Below are 23361 nucleotides of genomic sequence, written 5' to 3' on the forward strand. Positions count from 1 at the left end.
TTCTCCTGGCGTGGAATTAAGTGACAGCCAAATCTCAAACTGTTTGGAGTCTGGGTTCAAGCCATGGGACTGTCTGAATGACCAGATGCTTCTTCCAACCCCAAGACGCTTAAAGTCTGTTGAGAGCAGGGTGTCTGGGGGCACTGCTTTGCAGTATGAAACAAAAAGGCATGAGATTTCTTTATCTGGGATGCTCCTCAGTCTGTAGAGTCAAGAAAATTGAGAGATGACTTGATTACGGAGTAAGTAACATCACAGGGAGAAAATATGAGGTGCTAAAGGGGTCTTTAACCTAGTAGAGAAAGGCACAGCAAGAACCAATGGCTGGACGTTAAAGAAAGATGAATTAAAATGAGAAATAAGGCATACATTTTACAGTGAAGGTGATTAATCGCTGGAACAAACTCCTAAGGGATGTGGTGGAGTTTCCATTTCTTGATGCCTTCAAATCAAGACTTTCTGGAAGATTTGTGTTAGTCAAACACAATTATTGGGTTGAACACAATTATTGGGTTCAACTGGGTGAGATTCTCTGGCCTGTGGTATCTCTGTGAGCTTTGACAAAAAATGGACATACCTTAAACCAGGGACAGACTCTCCTGCCTGACTTTAAGACCTTGTCTACATGCAAAAGTTGCACTGGGTTAATTAAAATTAGTTTTGAATCTGAATTAGTCAAACCATTACGAAGCCCCAGTTTGAATCCTCTTATCTGGATTTAAAATGGGTTATGTCAGACATGCTTGTGTCTCTATATTTACTGACACAAACAAAACTGATTAAAAAAATTAAAAAACAAAACAAACAACAAAAACCAACCCTACCCAAACAAAATATGCCATTGCACACACAATTCTCCCCCGAGGGAAAGCATGAGAGAGAATGAACCCTAGGTGACAGACATTAGGAACCTCACTTAATACATGAGTGGAGGGTGATCAGGTACTACAGTGAAGTGGCCAGGATAAGTACTTGTACAGGATGGAATAAAGTCCAGGTTTAAATCCATTTAAGAGCATCCACACTTGTTATGTTAAACTGGTGAAAAACCCAGCTTTAGTTAAATGAGTGCAACTTTTTGTGTAAACCAGGCCTACGTGACGCCACACCCTGGAGATCAAGATAGGCCTCGTTTCCTGCCTGCATAAACAGGTTCTAGCTCTCCTCTATTCTATTCACTGTACCTGCTGCAGCACAGAAAGCCCTGAGATTCTTGGAGTGGGCCCGAGGGATTTCCCCAAAAGTCTGTGGTTAGGCAGAGATGCTCTGGAGCCCAGAAAAGCCCAGGTGAGGGAAGTTGAAGAAAAGAGAATACTCCTGCTCCTGTATGAATCCTGTTCCTGTCATTAGGACATTGGACATTAGGAAAAACTTCCTAACTGGCCGGGTGGTTAAGCACTGGAATAAATTGCCTAGGGAGGTTGTGGAATCTCCATCACTGGAAATTTTTAAGAGTATGTTAGACCTGTTAGGGATGGTCTAGATCGGGGGTCTCAAACTCAAATCACCACGAGGACCACATGAGAACTAGTACATTGGTCCAAGGGCCACATCACTGACACCTTTTCATATAAAGGTACAAAAGCCCCACCCCCATTCCATGAGGCCCTGCCCCTACCCTGCCTCTTCCCACCCCTTCCCTGCCCCCATTCCAACCCCTTCCCCAAAAGTCCCCACCCCAATTTCAACCCTGTTTTTTCTTTTCTTTTTTTTTTTTAATAATGGAGATATCCTATCTCCTAGAACTGGAAGGGACCTTGAAAAGTCATCAAGTCCAGCCCCCTGCCTTCACTAGCAGGACTAAGTACTGATTTTTGCCCTAGACCCCTAAGTGGCCCCCTCAAGGATTGAGCTCACAACCCTGAGTTTAGCAGGCCAATGCTCAAACCACTGAGCTATCCCTCCCCCCGCCTCCGCCTCTTCTCCGCCTCCTCCCCTGAGCACGTGGCTCCCCGCTCCTCCCCCATCCCTCCTTGAAAGCATTAAGCACCACCAAACAGCTGTTTGGCGGCGGGAAGCGCCTGGAGGTAGGCAGAGGAGCGGGGACGCAGTGCGCTGGGGGGGTTGGCGGGTGAGGGGAGCTTGGCAGCCGCAGGAAATAACTCCAGGGGCGACGGGGGTGCGGGGAGCTTGGCGGGCCACAGCAAATAACTCTGCGGGCCGCGTGTTTGAGACCCCTGGTCTAGATAATAATTAGTCCTGCCCTGAGTGCAGGGGACTGGACTAGATGACCTCTCAAGGTCCTTTCCAGTCCTATGATTCTATGCTTCTTGTTGGTAGACACAGGCACTGTGGGTTTCCTTTCCAGGCATTGGCTTGGATTGGTGTTTTGTTAGCCCATACAGGGTTTCCCTGGAGTCCTGAAAGGCCAGTACACCTCACCACGGGGCCAAACCAAAACCCACAGCCAGACATTGGGAGGGGTTAGGATCTGGATGTAGATCTAGTGGCTCAGACTTGTCTCTTTAAAGAATATATGAAATAGTTAAATTTGAGCTCCAAATATTTGGCAGCGTTCAGGGAGTTTCTGGTAGATGGTTATTATTAAATCTGAACCAGGGCAACCCCACATGACAGAGTCACACCCCTCTAGATTTAAAGGACTATTGCAAAGACCATTTCACTGCTGTTAGTGTTTGCAGTTCAGTCATTGCTTCGGGAAAAAACCTGTTGATACGTCAGGTTATGCTAAATAAGCAAGAGTTCTGTATTGGCCTGAAGCTGTTTGCAATCCACCATTTCCACGCCACACTTTCAAGCAGGGACATTATTGCTACCTTTTAAATCCAAAAAAGGGAACTGATATATTTGCAAACACACAGATACTCAGGATGTGGCTGCTGTTTCCTATCACAAACACGTGACCTGAGTTGGTTGTTGTTTTTCCACACTGCAAAAGAAAGAAATCCAGCAAGCTTAGGTGAAATTGTTGGGTCACTGAAAGGTACAATGATCTTCCTGACAAGCTGGATTCCTGTCCTAACTACGTTTCTGCTTCTCTTATGTAAGTGATCCAATGTATTTCCTTTCCCTTTCTTTCCACAGGCTAAATATTTAAACTATGGGGTGCTGCTATACTGTTTATTTCTCAGCCAGATTGTGTGTGTGCTGGGTTTTAAAGTTTATTTCTGTGCAAAGTGGAAAGGGACTATTTATCGAGGGGGTGGTGTTACTTCGCTGAGCTTTCTAGACAGAGTTTCACAGCCGGAGTGCAGCAGATATATGAGGGATCGGACATGACAAAACAAACGGCACAGTTCAGTTACATACCTGCTTCTTGGCTGGTGAGATAGCTGATGGCTGCAGAGCGTTCTCCTAGGGATTTCACTTACAGTGTAATTAAAAAGCAATAGTCTATGTGCATTCTGTGTGCAAGCCCCTTTCTTACCTCTCCATACACCTTGCTTAGCAATTCACATGCCCACTCTTGACATGCAGAACATAAAGTTTTCTGGGTGTTCTCAGAGCATCTGCCAGCATCAGGCACATTTGCTCTCACAACAGCCCTCTCATGAGACGGGCTAGGATTATCCAGCCCCATTTTACACATGGGGACACTGAGGCACATTGAGGGGACATGTGAGGAAGAGCCCTACTAAGGGGCAGAGCAGAGCCTGCAGCTCATGCAAAAACACTCAGCCAATATGCAGATTAGTCTCGTTTCTATTGATTTACGGGATTGGGGAGTCATCTGCTGCTACTGGGGGCAGCTGCCCTTGCAGGGGAACACGCCCCAGCCCTCCTTCTCAATGGGAGTAATCACGGAAACTCATTAGCCTCATACAGCCTCAGAGAGTTACCCCAGTGCAACTTGCAGCAGTCCTATATGTGCACACAGGTCATTCTAGTTCAACTGCCCTCCACACAGCACTGCACTGTGACTTGCTCCATTGCAATGACACCATGCAGCACTGTAAGTCCTTTGGAGAAGATGCAAGGGGTGTTAACAGGGTGTATGTGTGTTACTTGTACTGCTGTAGCCAATGCCACATCTCTCCAGTGCAGATATAGCTAGGGAGGGGCCCAGATTCCTGTCTCTGGGTGTGTGTTAACATATGGCCCATAATGATGAAGAAGGAAGGACTCAGTTTGCCTGGACATCAATAGTGCCTGACTCATGAGCCAACCCATTAGTCTAGCTGTTGTATTCTTGGTGTGCAAATGCCATGGTACCTTGCCCAAATATTTTCCTTTTTCTAATAGCTCAGGAATGATTTCCATCCCCCCTGGATTTCTCTCTCCCCTTCATATCCATGGATAGTCTATATTTGTCTCCAGAGTTGTCTGCCCACTCAAGGTTTGCTGTTTGCCTTTCCCCGCACCTCTCAATCTTCCAGGCCTCTGCCTCTCTCTCCCCTTCTACCCACTTGCTTTCCCCAGCATTAACAGCATTGACCACATGCCAGTGGTGGCTACTGAGATGCCACGAGGCCATCTGTTGTTTGCTGGAATGCTGTGAAGAATGGGAGGGAGGGAGAGATCTGAAAAGGTAAAGAGGGAAAAGTTCTCAAGGGACTAGAAAACAACAGGAGAAAAGAGGCTGGAGAAAGTGCTGATTGCTGTGAGAGGTGAGGCATCATATTGATACAATTCACGGCCAGATGATGACGTGGGAACAATTGACATGGTTTATTTTTCACGTTATTGTTCAGCACTGAGATGTGAGGGATGAACTAATGATGTTTCCTCCAGCGCCAGTCTGCACGTCACAGTGCACCACAGAGCCCTAGTTTTCTCTGCACCTTGGCCCAGGGACACACGTACACAGTGAAATTCACCAGCAGAGCTGTACACAAGGGGCCATTTCACATTGCAGCAGTTCACAGTGTGGGGGCATTTAGCTATGATTCTGTTCTCTGTATTCTGCCCCTTTATATTTAAGGTCTGCTGGAATGGGGAGAGCACCCACAGTGGAGGTTCTTACAGACAGAGATGCTCTGGTCCCCTCATGGAGACATTACATTTGTTCTTTCATTCTTTGTTGTTTTCTTTAATCTAAAATGCAATCCATCTAGACTGGAAATGCAGGTCTCACTCTTTGTGCTCATGACATAGTCAAACCTTTTCCTTTTCTTTCAAGTTGGGTGGTTTCATACGAATGTCAGGCTGGATTTCAGGTTCGAACAAGAATGTAGAGCAACACTCAGTTAAAGCTGCTGAGTTAAACCCTCATAAGACAGATTGTGAGCTCTTTGGGGCAGGGACTATCTTTCTATGCTGTTTGTTCTGTGTTGTCCAAGCACAAGGGGCTCCTGATCAATGACGGGCTCCTGGGTACCACCACAATACAAATAAATAAATCATTTGCATTATTGTGCAAATTGCATATTGCACGTGAGTTGGGTAGTGAAGGGAACGGGACCAGGGACTATCAGTTGGCCCAAGGTTGCTTGAAAATGTTCCAATGGTCACTCAAAACCAGAGATAGTTCTGTAAAGTTGCAAAGTTATGATCAAGATCTAACTATTTCCAAAATTATGGGGGATTCAGATCTGGGAGTTATGTTTGGCACATTATAGAGATGGCGGACAGTCGTAAAGCTGGATCTGGACTTCTCCAGAATTTGGGGGGTATTCAAAGCTATTCCCTCCGTTCTATCCCATTTCTGCTGAGAAGTTGCAAACATTTCAACAAACCAAAGCTGATTTTGTGAGTTGCAACAAACATGCGAGCAATACATGGTTTCAGACGTGGGCTCCATGACACAGCTCTTGTCACGTGGAAGAAAACAACCCGATTGTTTTATATTTAAGTGAAATTAAACTCAGAAGCAAATGGTATTTAAACAGCACCCACTAGCTACTATTAAATCTTAATCAAATCTATATGGAAGTGTATGAATCGAAAGCATCATCCCAATTCCTATGGGCTTCCAGAGGCCTCCGTCCCTCCCTTTTTAAAAAGAAACTAATAATTAAATCTCTATATATTAAACTGACCTACATGAAATATGCCATGTAAAATATGATTCCTGCCATAAAACACATAATCCACCACCAGTTTAATTCCATTAGAAAGCAGACATGAAGGTCTCTGTATTATGATCATTAGGATAATAAAAGTAATATAATATTACTTTTATTATGTTTGAATTTAAAACATTCTTCATATGAGCAGAAAGAATAATTAAGGGGATGGGTAGAAGGAAGGCTTTTTTTATATTTATAATGAAATAAGTTCACATGCTGAAGCAAAGCGAATTAAGTTAGCTCTTTGGTTTCTAAATTAAAACCTAAGTGTTCCACACCCTGTCCTCCCTTAGAGCCTTTCAACATCATTTTAATTTCCTTTTTTGTAACCGGGACACTGGTCATGCAGTGTTGTCCACTCTTGCAGGTTTATCATAGGTGTTTTTCATGAAGCCTCAGCTCCTGGAGTCATGTGACTACAATAGGAAAACAAATAATTTTTTAAAAGTAAGTTTACAGCCCTCCTGACTGCAGAATAAAGTTTTAAAATGTAAACACTGAGGGCTCGAAAAGAATCTGACATTTATATGACATAAAATCTCGTGATTTTTAAAGCCAATCTCAAGATTTTCTGAAGCCTTAATATGCAGGGCTAGATTTGTTCCAGCCTAAATCCATTGTCAATCACTGAGATTAATCCAGGCCTCCAGGTCTGGAGCCCTTTCTCTGTTATTAGCATCTCGGTAAAGGAGACAAGAGCTTGCACCCTTCGCAAAACACAGTGAGGAGGAATGATTCCTTACATGCACTTTTTAAAATCTGCATAAAAATCCCATCTCAGTGTCTGTGTGCCTGACGCCGTCAAGTGCCACTGCTGTCATTCTGAGCAGCGCTAGTTGGAAATGTTCTAGCAAAAATAGCCTTTTTTCCTAAACCAAAGTTTTTGCAGAAAATTTTCATTTCATTAGAAATTTTCAATGAAAGACCAAAATCTGGAGGGGCAGGGGGAAATTGTGAACTTTTTTTTTAGTGGGAAATGTTAATTTTTTTCCCCTTTGAAATTGTCCATGCAAAACAGTGGATATTTTCTGTTTTGCAAAAGCTGATAGCTCAGAACATAGGCTGCACATGGCTTTGTGGGAAAGGATGGAGCTTGGCAAGTGGCCCTATGATGAAGTGGGAGGTTGGAGCTGAGGGTTCTGAAAAGTTCCCTCTCGCACCATCACGTTTTCCCTCGTGAGACAATGTCCCAGAGGAGACCCCTCTGTCAGCAATCTCATGCTGAAGTCTGGAGTCATGGTTTAGGCAGGGCTGGAGCAGATGTTTTGCCTGGGAAGGTTTGCCATTGGTGGATCTGCCTTTCCCAAAATGTTTTAATAGTCATCAGATTTGGAATCTCTCTTTTGTTTCCAGTGGGAATGACGACATTTCAGACTTGTCTCCCATGCATGTAGCCTACAGACTTGTAGAATGGAAAGACTGATGCCAGTTCCTCAGGGATGTCCCCATTAAATATCATTCTGATAATGCATCTCTGCTCTACAAGGCCTTAGATCAATTTATAAGCCCTATGTACGGCTATTAATTGATCACATTATATGTTGTATTATATGTTGTATCCTAGCATGATTCGTTCCAGCTCTATTTATCAGGTAAGTACAGTCACTAGCAGGATACAATACATTCTCCTATATATTCTGACAGGTCAAATCACTTTTATTTCAGATTTCTGGAGAGCAAAGGTCTCTGCCTCTGGAACATCCGAGGAGGAGGCAATAGGTGAGTCCATCTCAGGATGTTACCGTCTGTACAGAGGTGGGAGCCAGGAACTAAGAAAATGCAGTAACAGCAACAACTATATTTCAAGGATTTTAGACTTTTTGTTTTAATTAGAGCAACAGGAATGCAGACTGGAACCCCAAAGACTATGAACAGGGGCAGTATACAGTCTGTGAACCTGATCTTTAAACAGAGTAGAACCAATATGTGCTTCGTAAGTAACATCTAAAAATGCTGCTCTCTCCCTTCAGCAAAAATTCTAATAGCAGAGTTGTTGAGTTGGGGGCTCACGGCTCCAAGCCTTCCTGACTTTTACAAAGCCACTTACTAGTATCCCAGGAAATATTATAATTAAAACTGAAATACAATTGAGAACAGAAAGACATTACGCACAGTGATGCCATAGCCTGGCTTTTTAAATTACTATTAATATTAACGTAGCAGCTACGCCCCAAACCAGCTTGATGCCCCATTATGTTATGTGCTGTACAAAATACACAGTTACAGACAGTCCCTGCCCCAAAGACCTTACAATCCAAATAGACAAGGTCACATGGAATGCCAATGGCAGAGTCAGGAACAGCACCGTTGTCTCCTGAAGTACAAGCCACCAGCCTCATCTCTAGCCCACGCAGGCTCTTCTACTGACCCCATGTCTGACTGAAGGTTGTTCATTTACTCACTGGTTCACAAAGTTCAGCAACCTGTCATGGGTCCCCCAATCACCAGTTCCAATGAGCACAGTTCTACTGTGGGAGTGGGAGGTGTGAATTAGCACTGCAGGTGTCTGGCTGAGGAGGGTCACTAGATAGCCCTACACATTCAACTTATTCTAAAGTGGGAGAACTAATGCGGCCGCCATTTGCCAAGAATAGGGCTCAGGTTAATTTTGGAATCTTTGTCCTATGTCCCCCCCCCACACACACACACACTCCCAAAAGACCAAATATTTTATTATTTAATAATGTGTATTCAGTGATTTATTTTCATTTCTTCTTGCAGACCCCAAGTATGTTATCATAGGAGTTACCCTGGGAGTCTTCCTAGCAATTGGTTTTTTAGCACTAAAGATCTGCATGATCAAAAGGCAATTGATTGACAATGACTTTGTAGGTAAGAGAAACATACTCTTGCTTTCTGACTAGGGAAATTCTTCTCACCCATCAACAGAGCATTACTCTGCTCCCTTGGTCAGAGTAGATCTGTGTATAGTAAGAGCAGAGTATCTGCTGGGTGGAGCTGCAAAGGGAACTGTGTTTGAAAAGGGGTGTGAATTTCAGATTTGAAATCCCTGGTATCCATAGACCCCCATGTTTGAATCGTGACATGGTCAACTCAGCTTTCCAAGGAAAAGAAATCACATTCCATATTGTGTAGGCATCTTTTGGAGGAGACTTTTTTTTAAAAGGGCTCTATCTGCTCTGCATGTACATTAAAGATCCCATGGCATGTTAGCTATGAGTAGGGGCCTGCACAAGCATCCTGACCAGAATTTCCACTTCCCCCACTGTACTGATTCCAGCCTTCCTACTCAGAAGGCACTGTCTGATTCCTGTAACTTCCATCAAGGTATATGCCTGGCAAAACTCCCACTGACTTCTAATGAGAGCAGGAACAGGACCTTGGCTTGTAAGATGCTGTTGGGTTCTCTGGGATGCCAGTTGCTGCAGGAATGCATGCTTTTACTGGCTGCATTATTTAGGGCAGAGAAAAGCTCTGTGGTCTCACTTCATCGCTCTTGGGACCCACACTTCCTTTGGTTTCAGACCACACGGCTTCATAGGCCACCCAGAGTGTTGAGTTCAGACCCAAAATCTTAAAGTGAAACTGAGCTGAAACTGTCCCCTTTCATGTGAATATACAGCACTTTAAAAGAGAGCATAATTTGCCCCACTCACTTCCCTGTGGGGAGATGTTGACCCATTGACTTCCCTGGGGGCAGACTGTGGCTCATTGGCATACATCCTCTGCACAGAGCACTTCTCAACCCGGATTCCAAAACGCTTTACGAACTAAAACACAGAATAAAGAAAGAGATAATTTCTCCCACTGTTGAAATGCAATCAGCTCTGGTGCAGGACTTGATAACAGCGCACAGCAACACTCCACAGCAGTTGAGAGCAAGGAATAAAGAGGAATACCAAACCCTGCTGCAACTATAGTGAGAGATGAGGCGGCAGAAAATATTTACCCAGATTGAAATTTTTCCAGAATACCAGTTTTAACAGCCCTACTCTTGCAAAAAGACCCGTGGGATTTTTAAGAAGTACAAGATCTCAGGAACTCAGTTTTACTTGTCAGCACCTCCAATAGCCAGAGCATGGGTTAGAGGGGATTTTTCTTGGAGGTCTTATGTCCCAAGCACTGCAGAGCTGGGTCTCAACCAGTATCCCAGATCCAGATACCCTAGAGCTGAGGAAATCCTTGGAAAAAACCTTCTCAGCCTCATAGCCTGAAAACTTGTGTTGTCTTGAATTACAAAATATTGATTTTTAATACCTTTCCCAAGCCACCTTCTATTAAAAAAAGGCATCTTGAATTGCATTATAGCACAAAATGGAGTCATGATGCAATTTCATGTAACATGATCATGGAAAAACAGATAAAAGGCCCCGCCTCTGATGGAAATGTAATTATTGTGGGGCCCGGGACCTAAGCAGGTACTCTCTTTGATGACATTTCTGTGATTAATTCCACGTGGACATTTACATGCCCAGTAGCAGGTGAAGCACAATTTGTCAGTCATGCAGGGAACTGATGTTAATCTAGCCTCTGTTTAGATGAAGGGAAATTTTAAGCAGGTAGCCAGTTTGTGCCATGAAAACCATGCCACGTATTAAAAAGGAAAATATTGTGAAAGACCTTGGAATGTTCACAGAGAGAAAGAATGAGAGCATGGCTATGTATTTGCTTGGCCATCCATAGCCTGCATTTGAAAACATTTGCTTCTGTGGTTGGAACACGGTGGTAATCCTCATGCAATCAACAGAAGTAAAGGCTTTGCCAATGTGGCAGCCACCTAAGCCTGTTAGGTCAATAGCACTGCAGGACAAGTAGCTCCAACACCAGTCCCACCACCTACCTCAGTACAGAGGCTTAATGCAAGTGGTTTTCAACCTTTTTTCATTTGCGGACCCCTAAAACATTTCGAATGATGGTGCGGATCCTTTGGAAATCTTAGACACAGTCTGCGGCCCACCCCCCACAGGTTGAGGACCACAGCTGTATGATAATGACAACCTTTTGCGGACTCCTTAGACATAGTCTGTGGTTCCCCAGGGGTCCGCGGACCACAGGTTGAAAACCACTGGTTTAGTGGCATCACCTTCAGAGTGGCAATAGACTGTCTGAAACCACAGGGTCAGATCCTGCTAGGGTCTCACCCCTTTCTTCTAAGGTAGGTAACTTGATTCTATGCTATTTAGTGTAAATATGGGTCTTTTAAAGGAGAACTTAACTCTGTATAGACACTGAAGATTTGCTGTTAAGGGGGGAGGCCTAAATTTCTCTTATTGCTGCTATATAACAGCTTTAAAAAATCACGTCCATTCCTCCTAATTCCCTGATCATCACGTATCTGTTCTCAGAATTGTTTTTCACTGCATTTGGGGCTGATAAGCTGTGATATTAGCTCATGCGCAGTCTTGATGAAGCAGAATATCAAATGTTCCAAATTAAAGGGTTCAGAAAGAATTTGGAATTTTATAATATATTATAGTTTATATTGGGCTTGATCCTGCTATCCATTGTGAGACAACAGTCCCTTCGATGTCAGTTCTATCCCTGGTATCTCACATAACCTCCTTTTCTTATTGCTCTCTCTTCAGATTCAGACAACAGAGTGGATAAAAGGTAAGGGTCATTGCTGTCAGCAGTTTCTATAGTGTTTTGGCATGCAAAATGTAAAGTTCAAATTCCCCTCTCCCTACATGTATTACTGCTAACAGTGACGGTGCTTTAGATAGAAATATATAAAGGATACAAACCTGCATGTAAGTCACTAAGGGTGAGATTTCCAAAGGCATTTAGTAGAGTTGTGCAGAGAATGGAAATTCCATTTTGCTGAGAATTTTTTCAGTCCGATTAGGAACAAAATCCCAAAATTTCAAAATTCTGCAAAAAAAAAAATATATTAAAAAAAAACAAACAGAATCTAAATGATTTTTTCCTATGATATTATAATATATAATATAACACAAAATACTAAAATTCAAACCAAACTTTTGAAAGGAAAAATAAAAATGTTTTGCTTTGAAAATGTTGAAATGGGACTTTCCCCCCCTTTTTTTCTCCAAAACAAAATTTCAGCAAAATTGACACAGTTTTGTGAATCATTTTTATTTTAATGGAACTTCATTCTACCACAGAAAATTTTCTGACCACCTCTATTTAGCCACCTAAAGATGCAGATAGATGCCTAGTGGGAATTACATATGAGCCTGAACAGGTTGGGTGCCTGACTGCTATGGAAACAATTGAGAGAGACAAGGTAGGTGAGATAATATCTTTTATTGGACTAACTTCTGTTGGTGGAAGGGACAAGCTTTCGAGCTTCACAGAGCTCTTCTTCAGGTCTGAAGAAGGTAACCTGAATGTCACAGCAAAATACAAGGTCGGACAGATTGTTAAACAGAAGGGGTTCACACATATTGGAAGAGACCACTTACAATGGAGTGAGCAATTAAGGGCTAGCAGGCAGCGGGATGTGTTACAAATTGTTGTAATGAGCCATACAACCATAAAACTCTGTTAAGTCCACGGTTTTGAGTGTCCAGCAGAGTTATGAATTGAAGCTCCCAGGCTCATCTTGTGAAGATGTTGTGCAGGTTTCCTTTGAGGATGAGAACTGAGAGGTCAGCTATGGAGTGGTCGCTTTGTGAGAAGTGATCACCCACAAGTGATAAGGATGTTTTTGTCTTTTATAATTTTTCTGTGCGAGTTCACTGGAGAGCATAGTGATTGTCTGGTTTCATCCACATAGTTGTTATTGGGGCATTTAGTGCACTGGATGAGGTACACCAATATTGTGATAGGCATGTGTAAGACCCATGGATCTTGAAAGAATGTTGTGGGGGGTGGTGATCATTACAGCAATGGAGATATGTCTGCAGGTTTTGCATCTTGTACTGGCAGGGTATGGTACTGCCTTGAGTTGGTGTGTCCTGGTCTATGGGGAGCTTGCTTCTGATGATGAACTTTGCAAGACTGGAAAGCCGTAAGAGGGGGTTCAGGAAAGATTTATTTTCGGATGCAGTCCCTATTGAGTCTGGGAAGAAATTTTAATGATACCCAGTATGGTTTCCAGTGTGTGTGTGAGGGGAAGGGAGGAGAGAGGAGTAGGTGACAACTAGGGTATGTGGTCAGAGAAGATTTTATTTCCATATTGAAGCAGATTCTCTTGAGATATTTTGATGGCCTGTTTCATAATGTGATCTATTTCTCTAATGAAATGTCCTTGTTTGGTGGAACCATTGACAGAGGCGGGATAATAGTCGTGATGGACCCTTGGTCTGACCCAGCATGGCAGTTCCTATGTTCCTAAGTGTGAGTCATAGAGCTAAAGGCCAGAAGGGACAACCAGATCATCTAGTCTGACCTCCTGTCTATCACAAGCCACTAGCACCACCCAGCATCCGTGCACCAAACCCAGCAATAGAATTGAGACCAAAGTATTACAGCCCTCAGGAGACTAGACTCTTTTGTGTGAGAACTTTTAGGCTATTGAATAGGCTCTCAAGGCAAATTGTGGAAGCTCCATTGCCTGGGACAATTAAAACCGGACTGGACAAAAACCCATGAAAACAGAAGATTTGATTCTCTGCTTTGTGGAGCCAGTTAAGGCTTCCTGATTCGGTGTCAGCCCAGCCCCAGTATCTGCTAGAGCAACCTAGGAGTTGCTGTAACTTATGCCAGGGTAGAATCAGAAGAGTGGAGCTCCACTAGCCCCCAGTCTGCCCCCTACTCTGGGGATGGGGGGGTTGGCTGGCACCAGAGTTGGCTATGCTAGCTTTATGCCAGTAAGGTGTTGCCTTCCATAAGGGGTATTCTCTGCTGACCATTTACAGCTTGAATCCACCCCACAACCATAACAATCCTTCAATGGCTGGGGTAGGCATGACCTGATTGGTGTTTTTTAGTGTTTAGCTGCTGCAGTGCAACGTTATGGACCCAATCCTGGGAGGCATTGATCTCCTATTGCCTTGAACGTGAGTCAGCAGAACTCAGCACCTAATCAGTTTATTAAGGATTAACATGACTCAGCCTATCTACCCATATTCTGTACCCAACAGCAATTCAGTTATAAGCACTAGCCAAAATACCCACAACAGGATCAAGCCTGGGAGGTGCCGTCCCATCACAGCGTCCTCCAGCGGTAGGGTGACCAGACAGCAAGTGTGAAAAATCGGGACAGGGGTGGGGGGTAATAGGAGACTATATAAGAAAAAAACCCCAAAACCGGGACTGTCCCTATAAAATCGGGACATCTGGTCTCCCTATCCAGAGGGGTAAGGAAAAGCTCTGACAAAGAGCCCCTAGAAAACCTGGCTGTTTTATACACAAGTGATGTCACTGCCAGTTACTGGACCTTAGCTAAAGCTAGGAGTTTTACGGTGGAATCCTGCCCTCTGGTTTTGTTAAGACAAGATACATGGCTGGGCCCCTTTCTTCTCAAGGTTTCCTTCTTCTCTCATTTTGCCATATTCCTTTCTAACTCCTAAACTATACATTTCTTTATAATAAACTAAACAAAACAATTATTTACTGCACCTGGGGCCCAATTAACCATATTTTCTTTATTTCTATTACCTCAACCCAAACCTTAAATCAGATAACACTGGTATTTCCAGGGTCACTACAAGTTTAGCACAAACAATGCCTCTTTCTTGTGATCTCATTCTTTTTGGTCGCATGCTTTAGGCCTATAACTCATGTTAAGTTCCAAACTCAACTGAAAACCATAGTTCATCCAGAGCTAATGTGCACATATGTTCCTTCTTCTGGATAGGAACAAGTGTAGCCGGCCTTTCCTATGCCACCAGAGAGAGCAGCACACATGTCAGAGATTCAGTGACATAGCCTGACCCCGCCAGAATATGGGACAAAGCCTCTGAACTGCCTGGGAGAATCTTTGTTAATCACTTCTGGGCAAGTAGAGTTCAAAAAGTTATCAACTATCAGAGTTTTCTCAAATTTAATTAAATATTTTCTGTACACACACATGCATGACATATGGGGGAGTTTCTCCCTGCAGGCTGGAAGGATGAGGCAGGTTCACTTACAAACCAAATGGGTGAGAGTCACACAGCTCAGCTTCCTATCCTGACTGTCCCAGAGTTCAAGGCTGTTGCGATCCAGGCTTTTGTTTCCTCACATTATGGAAGCAGGGTCCGGTCACATTTCCCAGCATTTTGGGATGTGGGAGTTTCAGATCTGGGGTCGGTCACTAACCTAGCTTGCATGTCCAGTTCCCTCAGCTGGAAATGAGGACAATGACCTTGCTCCTTATAAAGTGCTCTGAGACCTACAGGTGAAAAGTGTCATATGAGAGTTAAATAGTGTCACTGAGGCCCTGGCCTGGCTGTGAGGCTGCAAACAAAGAGAGGGAGGCAGTTGTGATAATGGTTTTGTCATGACCATTGCCAACTGGATTGAGGCCACCAAACCAGTATCTGATGGTTGCTGCACCATACTACCCAAGCTATATCAGTATGTCATAGCATTTTGCATAATTAATATTCACTCAACTGTATATATTATCCAAAGTGTGCTGAGTGTTGAAGAGGAAATAATTCTGATGGCTAGATACCACTGGGGAAAGCCTGGATTTTAAATGCCAAATGTAAAATCAATTTCACACTTTTCTTCTCTGCCTTCTGCATCAGTCTCACAAAACAAAACAAAAAACCTCTCACAACCTCTTTTCTCCTTATTGGAGCATATCCAAATAATATGAGAGCTCTTTCACTGGAGCTGGAAGGTGTGATTTACAGCTCAAGTGCAGTGTGAGTGGCAGGGGGGACTAGCTGCTCTGAGCATGTGCCTAGGATTTCAGCTGGAACTGTACTCAGGACAGCTGGTCCCTCCTGCTCCATGTTTATTTTTAGCATGCTAGCTCAATCACAGCTAGTACGGGTATGTCTCCTCGAGCTGGAAATGATACCTTCCGGCTCCAGTGCTGACATACCCTAAGAGGAGAGGGGATGGGGAGGGAGCATATGGATTTATCTCCTGCTTTTTATCTGGACTGCCTGCAGGGATCTTTAGTCGCCAGGAAACTGTCCCAGACGGAGTCAATTTTTTCTGGGGTTTGCCCTTTGCACGACCCAGTGTGCAGGTATCTGCTGTAAGTCGAGCAAAGTCTTTAGGACCATGTTAATTCAGGTCTTAATGCCATCCCAGAAGCTTGAAACAATTGGGCACGTCCCAAACACATATGCAAGTGTAGCTCCTCCATCCTCACACCTCCAACATAGATCTTCGGGGGCAGCTTTAATTTTGTAAAGTCTTTGTGGTGACCAATACCCCCTAAAGAGGATATTTTTGTTGAATGAGACATAAAGAGAGGTCCAAGGTCATTTCTTTTTCTGATTGCTGTATTCCCCTATGGGGGTGGGATATTGATTGCCGGTTCTTTGGTCTATTTTGGCCTCATTGCAACTATATGAACTCTTTGATGTGTTATTAGGCTCTCACACAGCATAGCTGCCAGTCTGGGGAAATAGTATAGCTCTCTGCAAAACTGGAGGAGTTCAGGCACTTCGGACAGCGCAGGTGCTTCCAGGCCAAATTCCGAGATGACAGATCTGAATGTGTTGCCATACTGCAGTACTTGGCATTTTGTATTGGGGTTGTGGAGAGGTCAGTGGTGTAATCCGGACTTCAGTTATTAAGTGGGATATATATAGCATGCCACATTCCATCCAGTTTTCCACTTTATCTTCCCCCCAGTTTTTAGCATGGGATTCCCCCAGACTGGGAACTCTATGCAAGAAGAAGGTGGAATTTGGGTGGCATACTAAATTGGCCCATCACTGATGGCCTGTATGAATGGCGGGGATTAGATCATTATAGTATCTACAGTATCCAGGGCCTAATATAGCTGTTTGCGGTAAAAGGAAGGGCAGCTACTTCTTGACACTCACCTGTGTAGGCGTTTTATTTGTGATAGCGTATGCCCATCGCATGTCCCAGCTTATTATAAAGGCATGATGGGACAGCCACAGATTTGGGAATCTAATTGCCCTAGTTCAACTGGTAGCTGAAGTCTCTTAAAGGAAATGTGTGGGTGGTTCCCCATTCTCCATACATTAGTTTTAAGGAGATCACTGATTTTCTGAAAATAGGGTCGGGGTATTTGGTGTGGGAGACCCCTGAGCACATATATTAATCTGGGTAGTGCGTCCATTTTACCGTGTTTATTTTTCCTCAGAGGTCGAGGAGTATAGTTTCCCATTTACTCTGGTCATTGATGACTTGTGTAATAATCAGGTCTAAACAGATTTGAGTTATTTGCTTTAAATCTCTGAGGATTAGGATTCCTAGATATTTTAATGCCATTGGCTGCCATTGGAAACCTCACTGACTAAGCAAGTCCCTGTATGCCTATTTAGCTAATCCTAACACCTTGGATTGTATATCCATGGGTGGCAGGTGAAGCTTCCCCTGGGGGAGGCTAGCTCCCTGTTCCACCTCTTCATTCCCAGCTCTGCCTGCACTCCACCCCTGCTCCACCCACTCCCTGCTTAGCCCCTCCCCGCCGTCTCTTCCCATGTACCTCCTCACCACCCGCCCGCCCGCTGCTCACCTCCTTACTCCCCCGCCAGACCCCCGTGCCCGCCACGAGACTCCATGCCCGCCGCTCGCCTCCTCACTCCCCTGCCAGACCCCCCAGCCCACAGCTCGCCTCCTCACTCCCCTGGCCTATTATACCCACCACCCATCTGGACAAGCCCCTGAACCTTTCAATGAATTCTAATAATTTGGGTATGGGCCTCTGTAGGTTAGGGAGTAGAACCAGTGCAGTATCTGCATACAACATAATTTTTTGTTCTATATGCCCAGTCTTAATACTAATTATATCCACACAGCCCTGGCTTGTGCATGCCAACAGTTCCAGGGCTGTGTCGAAGAGCAACTGGGATAGCAGGCAACCTGTAATATGAATAGTTCTGAAATTTAGTTACTGGTGATCACCCAGCTGGAGGGGTTAGTGTAGAGCAGTGGTTCTCAACTTTTCCTGATGACTATACTCCTTTCAGGAGGCCGATTTGCCTTGTGTACCCCAAGTTTCACCTCACTTAGAAACTACTTGCTTACAAAATCAGACATAAAAATACAAAAGTGTCACAGCACACTATTACTGACAAAGTGCTGACTTTCTCATTTTTCCCATATAATTATGAAATAAATCAATTGGAATATAAATATTGTACTTACATTTCAGTGTGATACTTGGGCCTGTTTTTCACTTGTGAGCCTTGTCTGAAGCCTGAGCCTCAGGCGTCAGGGCTGAAACAGGTAACTTAGCTTCATGGCTATGTTCCCTCTAAGGTGTGCACCTGCGCAGCCACGCAGGAGGCCACCAAGGGCTGCACATTTAATTAGCAGAGCCACACAGGTGTGCACACTGCACTCAGGGGCGTGGCCACAGGTGGGCCTAGAAGATGGCAGTGGGGTGAGGTGGGGAATAGGTGGTAGCTGGGGGCAGTGGGGTGAGGTGGGAGTGATGATGGGGATGCTTGGGGTGTGCAGGGCTGCGGCAACTCCCCCAGCCCTGGGGCTGCAGCGCGGCGAGGAGAAACGCCTCTCCCCCCCAGCCCTGGGGCTACGCGGGGTGATACGTCTCTCCCTCCCAGCTCTGGGGCTGGGGTGGGGAGAAACGCCTCTCCCCTGGCCCCAGCCCCAGAGCGACTGAAAGAGACGCTCTCCCTCAGCCCAGGCGCTGCTGCAGGGAGAGAGTGCTGGGGGGAGTCCTCTCTCCCTGCTGCAGCCCCGGAGTAGCTTGCAGCCCAAACCCTTCATCCCCGGCCCCACCCCAGAGCCCGCACCCCCAGCTGGAGCCCTCATCCTCCCCTACCCTAACCCTCTGGCCCAGCCCTGAGCCCCCTCCCACACTCTGAACCCCTTGGCCCCACCCTTGCCACACATCACATATGGTGCACATAATAAAATTCATCCGCGCATGGATGGGAAAAATTAGAGCGAACATTGCTTCACAGGGCCCCCAGTGATGTGGGACCCTGGGCAGTTGCCCTGCTTTCCATCCCCTAATGCCAGCCCTGCACTTGCAACCCCCCTAAATCCATCCTGTGACCTCCTGGGGGCTGCAATCCACAGGTTGAGAAACACTGATCTAGATGAGTTGAGTACCCCCTGGAAGACCTCTGCATATCCCCAGGGGTACGTGTACTCCTGGTTGAGAACCACTGATGTAGAGCAGCTTAATCCAACTGATAAAGTGTCCCCAACTCTGTGTTCAGCCTAATTTTTCTTTTAATTCCAACCCACTACTTCTTATTATGCCTCACACAAAATAATTTCTCTCACTCCCTGGACCATATTCTTAACTGGGGTAAATTAGAATTCCATTAAAGTCCATGGATCTACACCAATTTACACCAGCCAAAGTATTTAGTTCACTTCCACTCCTCCTGAAAGTCAATCATTCCAGCCCCTTGAACTTATTTGTAGAATTCATCTGAATTTCCCACAATATGTCAACATCTTTCGGGTATTATAGTTTCCAGAATCAAGTACCACATCCCTGGTACAGAAGCACTAGATAAGCAGTGAGAGAGACATGCCTTAAAGTGTATGCGGCCCAAAATCACATTGGCAGTTCATTAGGAAGTAACTAACAGCATTTGCCCCTTTATTTACACAGGTACATATCATTATTTAAGCAGTAAATTCATAATGAGATGCCTGTAAACACGATGGGTATGGGATATTTACTAATACTTTGAAAGCCTAAAAGGTTTTAGGCATCATGCTGTCAGTTAACGAAACAGTCATTTCGGTGTCAATTGACAATTATTAGGTGTCATTTAAAAAAAAAATTAATAGCTCACATCAGTTTCAAATGCCATCTTGGTGTAAGCTTGGTAAATTATAATGCCTAAAATATCATGCAAGTTTAATGCATTAATAAAAATGTCTGGGCACATTTAATGTTGGCAGTATTTTGAGTTAACTACAGTACATGGCAGACAGATTTATTTTGACAGAAAGAGACAAAGAAAGAGACAGACAGAGGCAAGGAGAAGGACAGAGGGACAGATTATTTACATAGAAAGAAAATATACATATTTTAAAACCTTTGCAATAGCCAGCAGGAATTTGTTGACTCAACAAATCCTGAGCAACACATACACTGCCCTCTCCCCCATACAGCTCATTGTATCAATCATCAATCACCAATGTAAATCACTCAGTATGAGATCGTATTTTAAACGCAGTGCACAAGTCATTGGGATATTTGAGGAAGGAGGCAAGGAGCTTGGCAGCTGCATAATCCAACTGCCAAGCCCGGCAAGGATTTTTTTTCTTTTCTTTTCTGCTACTAGGAATAGCCTCTGAATGTTATCTGTTTTTCCATCTCGTTTCTTCCAAGGTATCTGCTGCCTTTGCTAGGACCTGTGGCATTGCCAGTAAGGCTGGTGAGATACAGCTTGCTCTTGTGAGTTATGGCTTTGCAGCATGTTTACCATTCCTTTGACTAACACATGAGCATGTGGAATTAATTTGAGTATGCATCATATACCTACTACTGGATGGGAATCAGAACTGCTCACTTCTGTGTCATAGTCCCTATACCATTAACAGCTAATGGAGATTCTTTGTCCTGTAGGCCAAGTGGTAGAGGATTGTGCTTTTGTGACCATGGAGTGCAGCATATCTGTCTGTTCATTTTAGGCACATGTAATGCACCAAATCCCCTAGTATCCTGTTTCTCCTAACCTAGCATAGTCAGAATGGTTAAGTCCTTGGCTACCACATATTTCTTATAGTACTGTAAATAAAAACAAGCTCCAAGGAAAAGCAAATCCCCCTTGAAATAGATGCAAGAGATAATTCAACAGCAAAAAGCATACCATTCTCTATATAACACTACAACATACACAATTTACTCTATTGCAATGTACATACTCTGTTTATATCAAGGGTGGACAAAGCACCACCTACAGGTCAAATGTAATCCATGGAGTTCTACAAAGTGGCTCATGGTCACCTACATTTCTAACATTGAGGTGCTGTCTCTAGAAGACATGTCCCACAATGCTACCTGCCATCGTAATCCAATTAGCCTCCACTTTAATCAAGCTGCCATGTTGGGATCTGTTTTCTCCATGAGTTGAAACTTCCTCTAGCATTTGATTTAATATGGCACAGAAAGATGGTTCTGACTGTTGGCCAGTATCCCACACTCTGTGAAAGACACTGGGCTTTGCAATGCATGCCTTGACTAAGGCCTGGTCCACACTACCCCCCCACTTCGGACTAAGGCACGTAAATTCAGCTACGTTAATAACGTAGCTGAATTCGAAGTACCTTAGTCCGAACTTACCGCGGGTCCAGATGCGGCAGGCAGGCTCCCCCGTCGATGCCGCGTACTCCTCTCGCCGAGCTGGAGTACCGGCGTCGACGGCGAGCACTTCCGGGATCGATCCGGGATCGATTTATCGCGTCTAGACAAGACGCGATAAATCGATCCCAGAACATCGATTGCCTGCCGTCGGACCCGGAGGTAAGTGTAGATGTACCCTTAAATATACTGTACAAACTATTCACACACAGCAGTATACATTCCATCTATACCCAAGTGAGGGCTAAAATCTCAGCAGCTATACCATCCATTGAAATCGTATCTGTTTAAGAGGCTGACACATACTATACTGTAAACAAGTTCTCAGAGAAGAGCACTCGGAATAGCTAGATACCAAAAATACACCTACAGAGGAATTTTCTCTCTCTCAAAGTTCATTCCCATGGTGTGGGGCGGGTGGTGAATGAAATTTTACACTAGGGTGACCAGACAGCAAATGTGAAAAATCGGGACGGGGTGGGGGGGTAATAGGAGTCTAGATAAGATAAAGACCCCAAAATCGGCACTGTCCCTATAAAATCGGGACATCTGGTCACCCTATTTTACACAAAGAGAGCAAGATGGGGCCAGGAATTTGCTGTTGTTTCAACACACACTACAGCCGTTTTGTGGATTTTAACGTTTTCAGCTGAATGTCCTCCTCTCTGTGGAGACTGCCAATGTGAGGGTAATGCCCACTGTGATGGGGACACCTTTCCATAAGGAAATGGATTGAAGTCATTTCACACAGGCCACTGAATAGTCAGCAGCTAGAAACTGCTTACAACCACTATCCACCTCAGCTGCATTTGAAGCAGTGAAATTATGGAGGCATCGGTAGCAACTCCAAAGTTCAGGCTGTGTTGAGATTTCCACTGAAAGCAGGATTTATAATCCCTCCATTTCACAATTGACGAGTGAATTTACTTTCCATGTGTAGCAGATAAATTCTTCAGAGGCCAACTGAATTTTTCATCAGATTTTCCATCAGACACACACACACACACACACACACACATTACATTTCAAAAGTGGCTTATTTCTTAAATATTGAGTTATCCCCTTTATTCCTTTATTTGTCGCTGGCACCATCCCCTTCTCTGGATGGACACCACTCTGCTGAGGGGACCTGACCGCCGGATCCCATGCACTTCTAAGCCCCCTGGGTCTGGTTAGAGCCAGGCCACTGTTCCTAGCTCTGGGTCTTTGGCACACTCCCAGCACCGATGCCATGTCCGCCACCTTTCCTTGGGATATGGGGCTCCACAGCCCAGACTCTTGAATTCCCCAAATCAGTGCCCCAGCCTTCCTGAGCCCCCAGTCACTGAGAGCTCTACCTTACTATGAGCGCTCTGAGCTTCTTAACTAACCCCTTCAAGAACAACGTGTCAGGCAAGTAAGGAACACATGTCACTTTTACTTTCAGGAAAGCACAAGAGAGTTACAGATCTTTGCAAAACAACCAACAGTCCCAAGGCACACTTCCCCCGTCCGATCTGACCCCTTCTGTGAGTCAAAGGTCTGGTCAGCTTTTCAGGCAGAGTCCCTCTTACTCTCTCTCTCCCTCCCTCCCTCCCTCCAGCTGGGCTTCTGACATGTGGTGGAGGACAGCCCCCACATTTTCAGAGAGCATCCCCTCTCTCTGGTGCTGTTTGCCATGTGCCCAGACTGCAAAATTCGGACCCCCCAGGCATGCGAGTCCGACATGAAGGAATCCTGTGTCCCCTGAGGCGGGCCAGTCCTCACGTGTCATTCAGAGTTGATGGCCCTCAGTGGCTCTTTCATCATCCCTTCTTGGCAATGCAGCGTGTGGAACAGACTGACCTTCTCAAGGTCACACTGACAGTCCCACACAGAATGACACGTAGCACTCTAAATGGAAGGCACAAAACCAAATGAAGTTCACAGTTTGGATCAGACATGTCGCAATCATCATCTAACTTAATTCCCCACTGGAACTGCCCCGATCAATCAGCTATCGGCCGGCTCTCCTCACACACATCCCTGCCATTCCTGAGAGCAAGGAGGCAGGGGGCAGGTTAGAGTGCAGGCAGACTCGTGTAGGGCTGTGGGAAGGCAGAGAAGATG

General features: G+C 44.8%; 1 protein-coding gene across 1 annotated transcript in view; it reads left to right on the forward strand.

Moving 5' to 3' along the window:
- Positions 1–2924: 2924 nt before the first annotated feature.
- Positions 2925–23361, forward strand: part of TMEM273 (transmembrane protein 273) — a 29583-nt gene continuing 9146 nt past the window's right edge. Inside the window, exons 1-4 of the mRNA XM_065408673.1 lie at positions 2925–3004; positions 7635–7688; positions 8691–8801; positions 11516–11540. Of these exons, the coding sequence (XP_065264745.1) occupies positions 2950–3004; positions 7635–7688; positions 8691–8801; positions 11516–11540 (245 nt within the window). The 5' untranslated portion in view covers positions 2925–2949. The remainder of the gene's footprint in view (positions 3005–7634; positions 7689–8690; positions 8802–11515; positions 11541–23361) is intronic.

This window comes from Emys orbicularis, chromosome 7 (genome assembly GCF_028017835.1).
Source record: "Emys orbicularis isolate rEmyOrb1 chromosome 7, rEmyOrb1.hap1, whole genome shotgun sequence".
Lineage (NCBI taxonomy): Eukaryota > Metazoa > Chordata > Testudines > Emydidae > Emys > Emys orbicularis.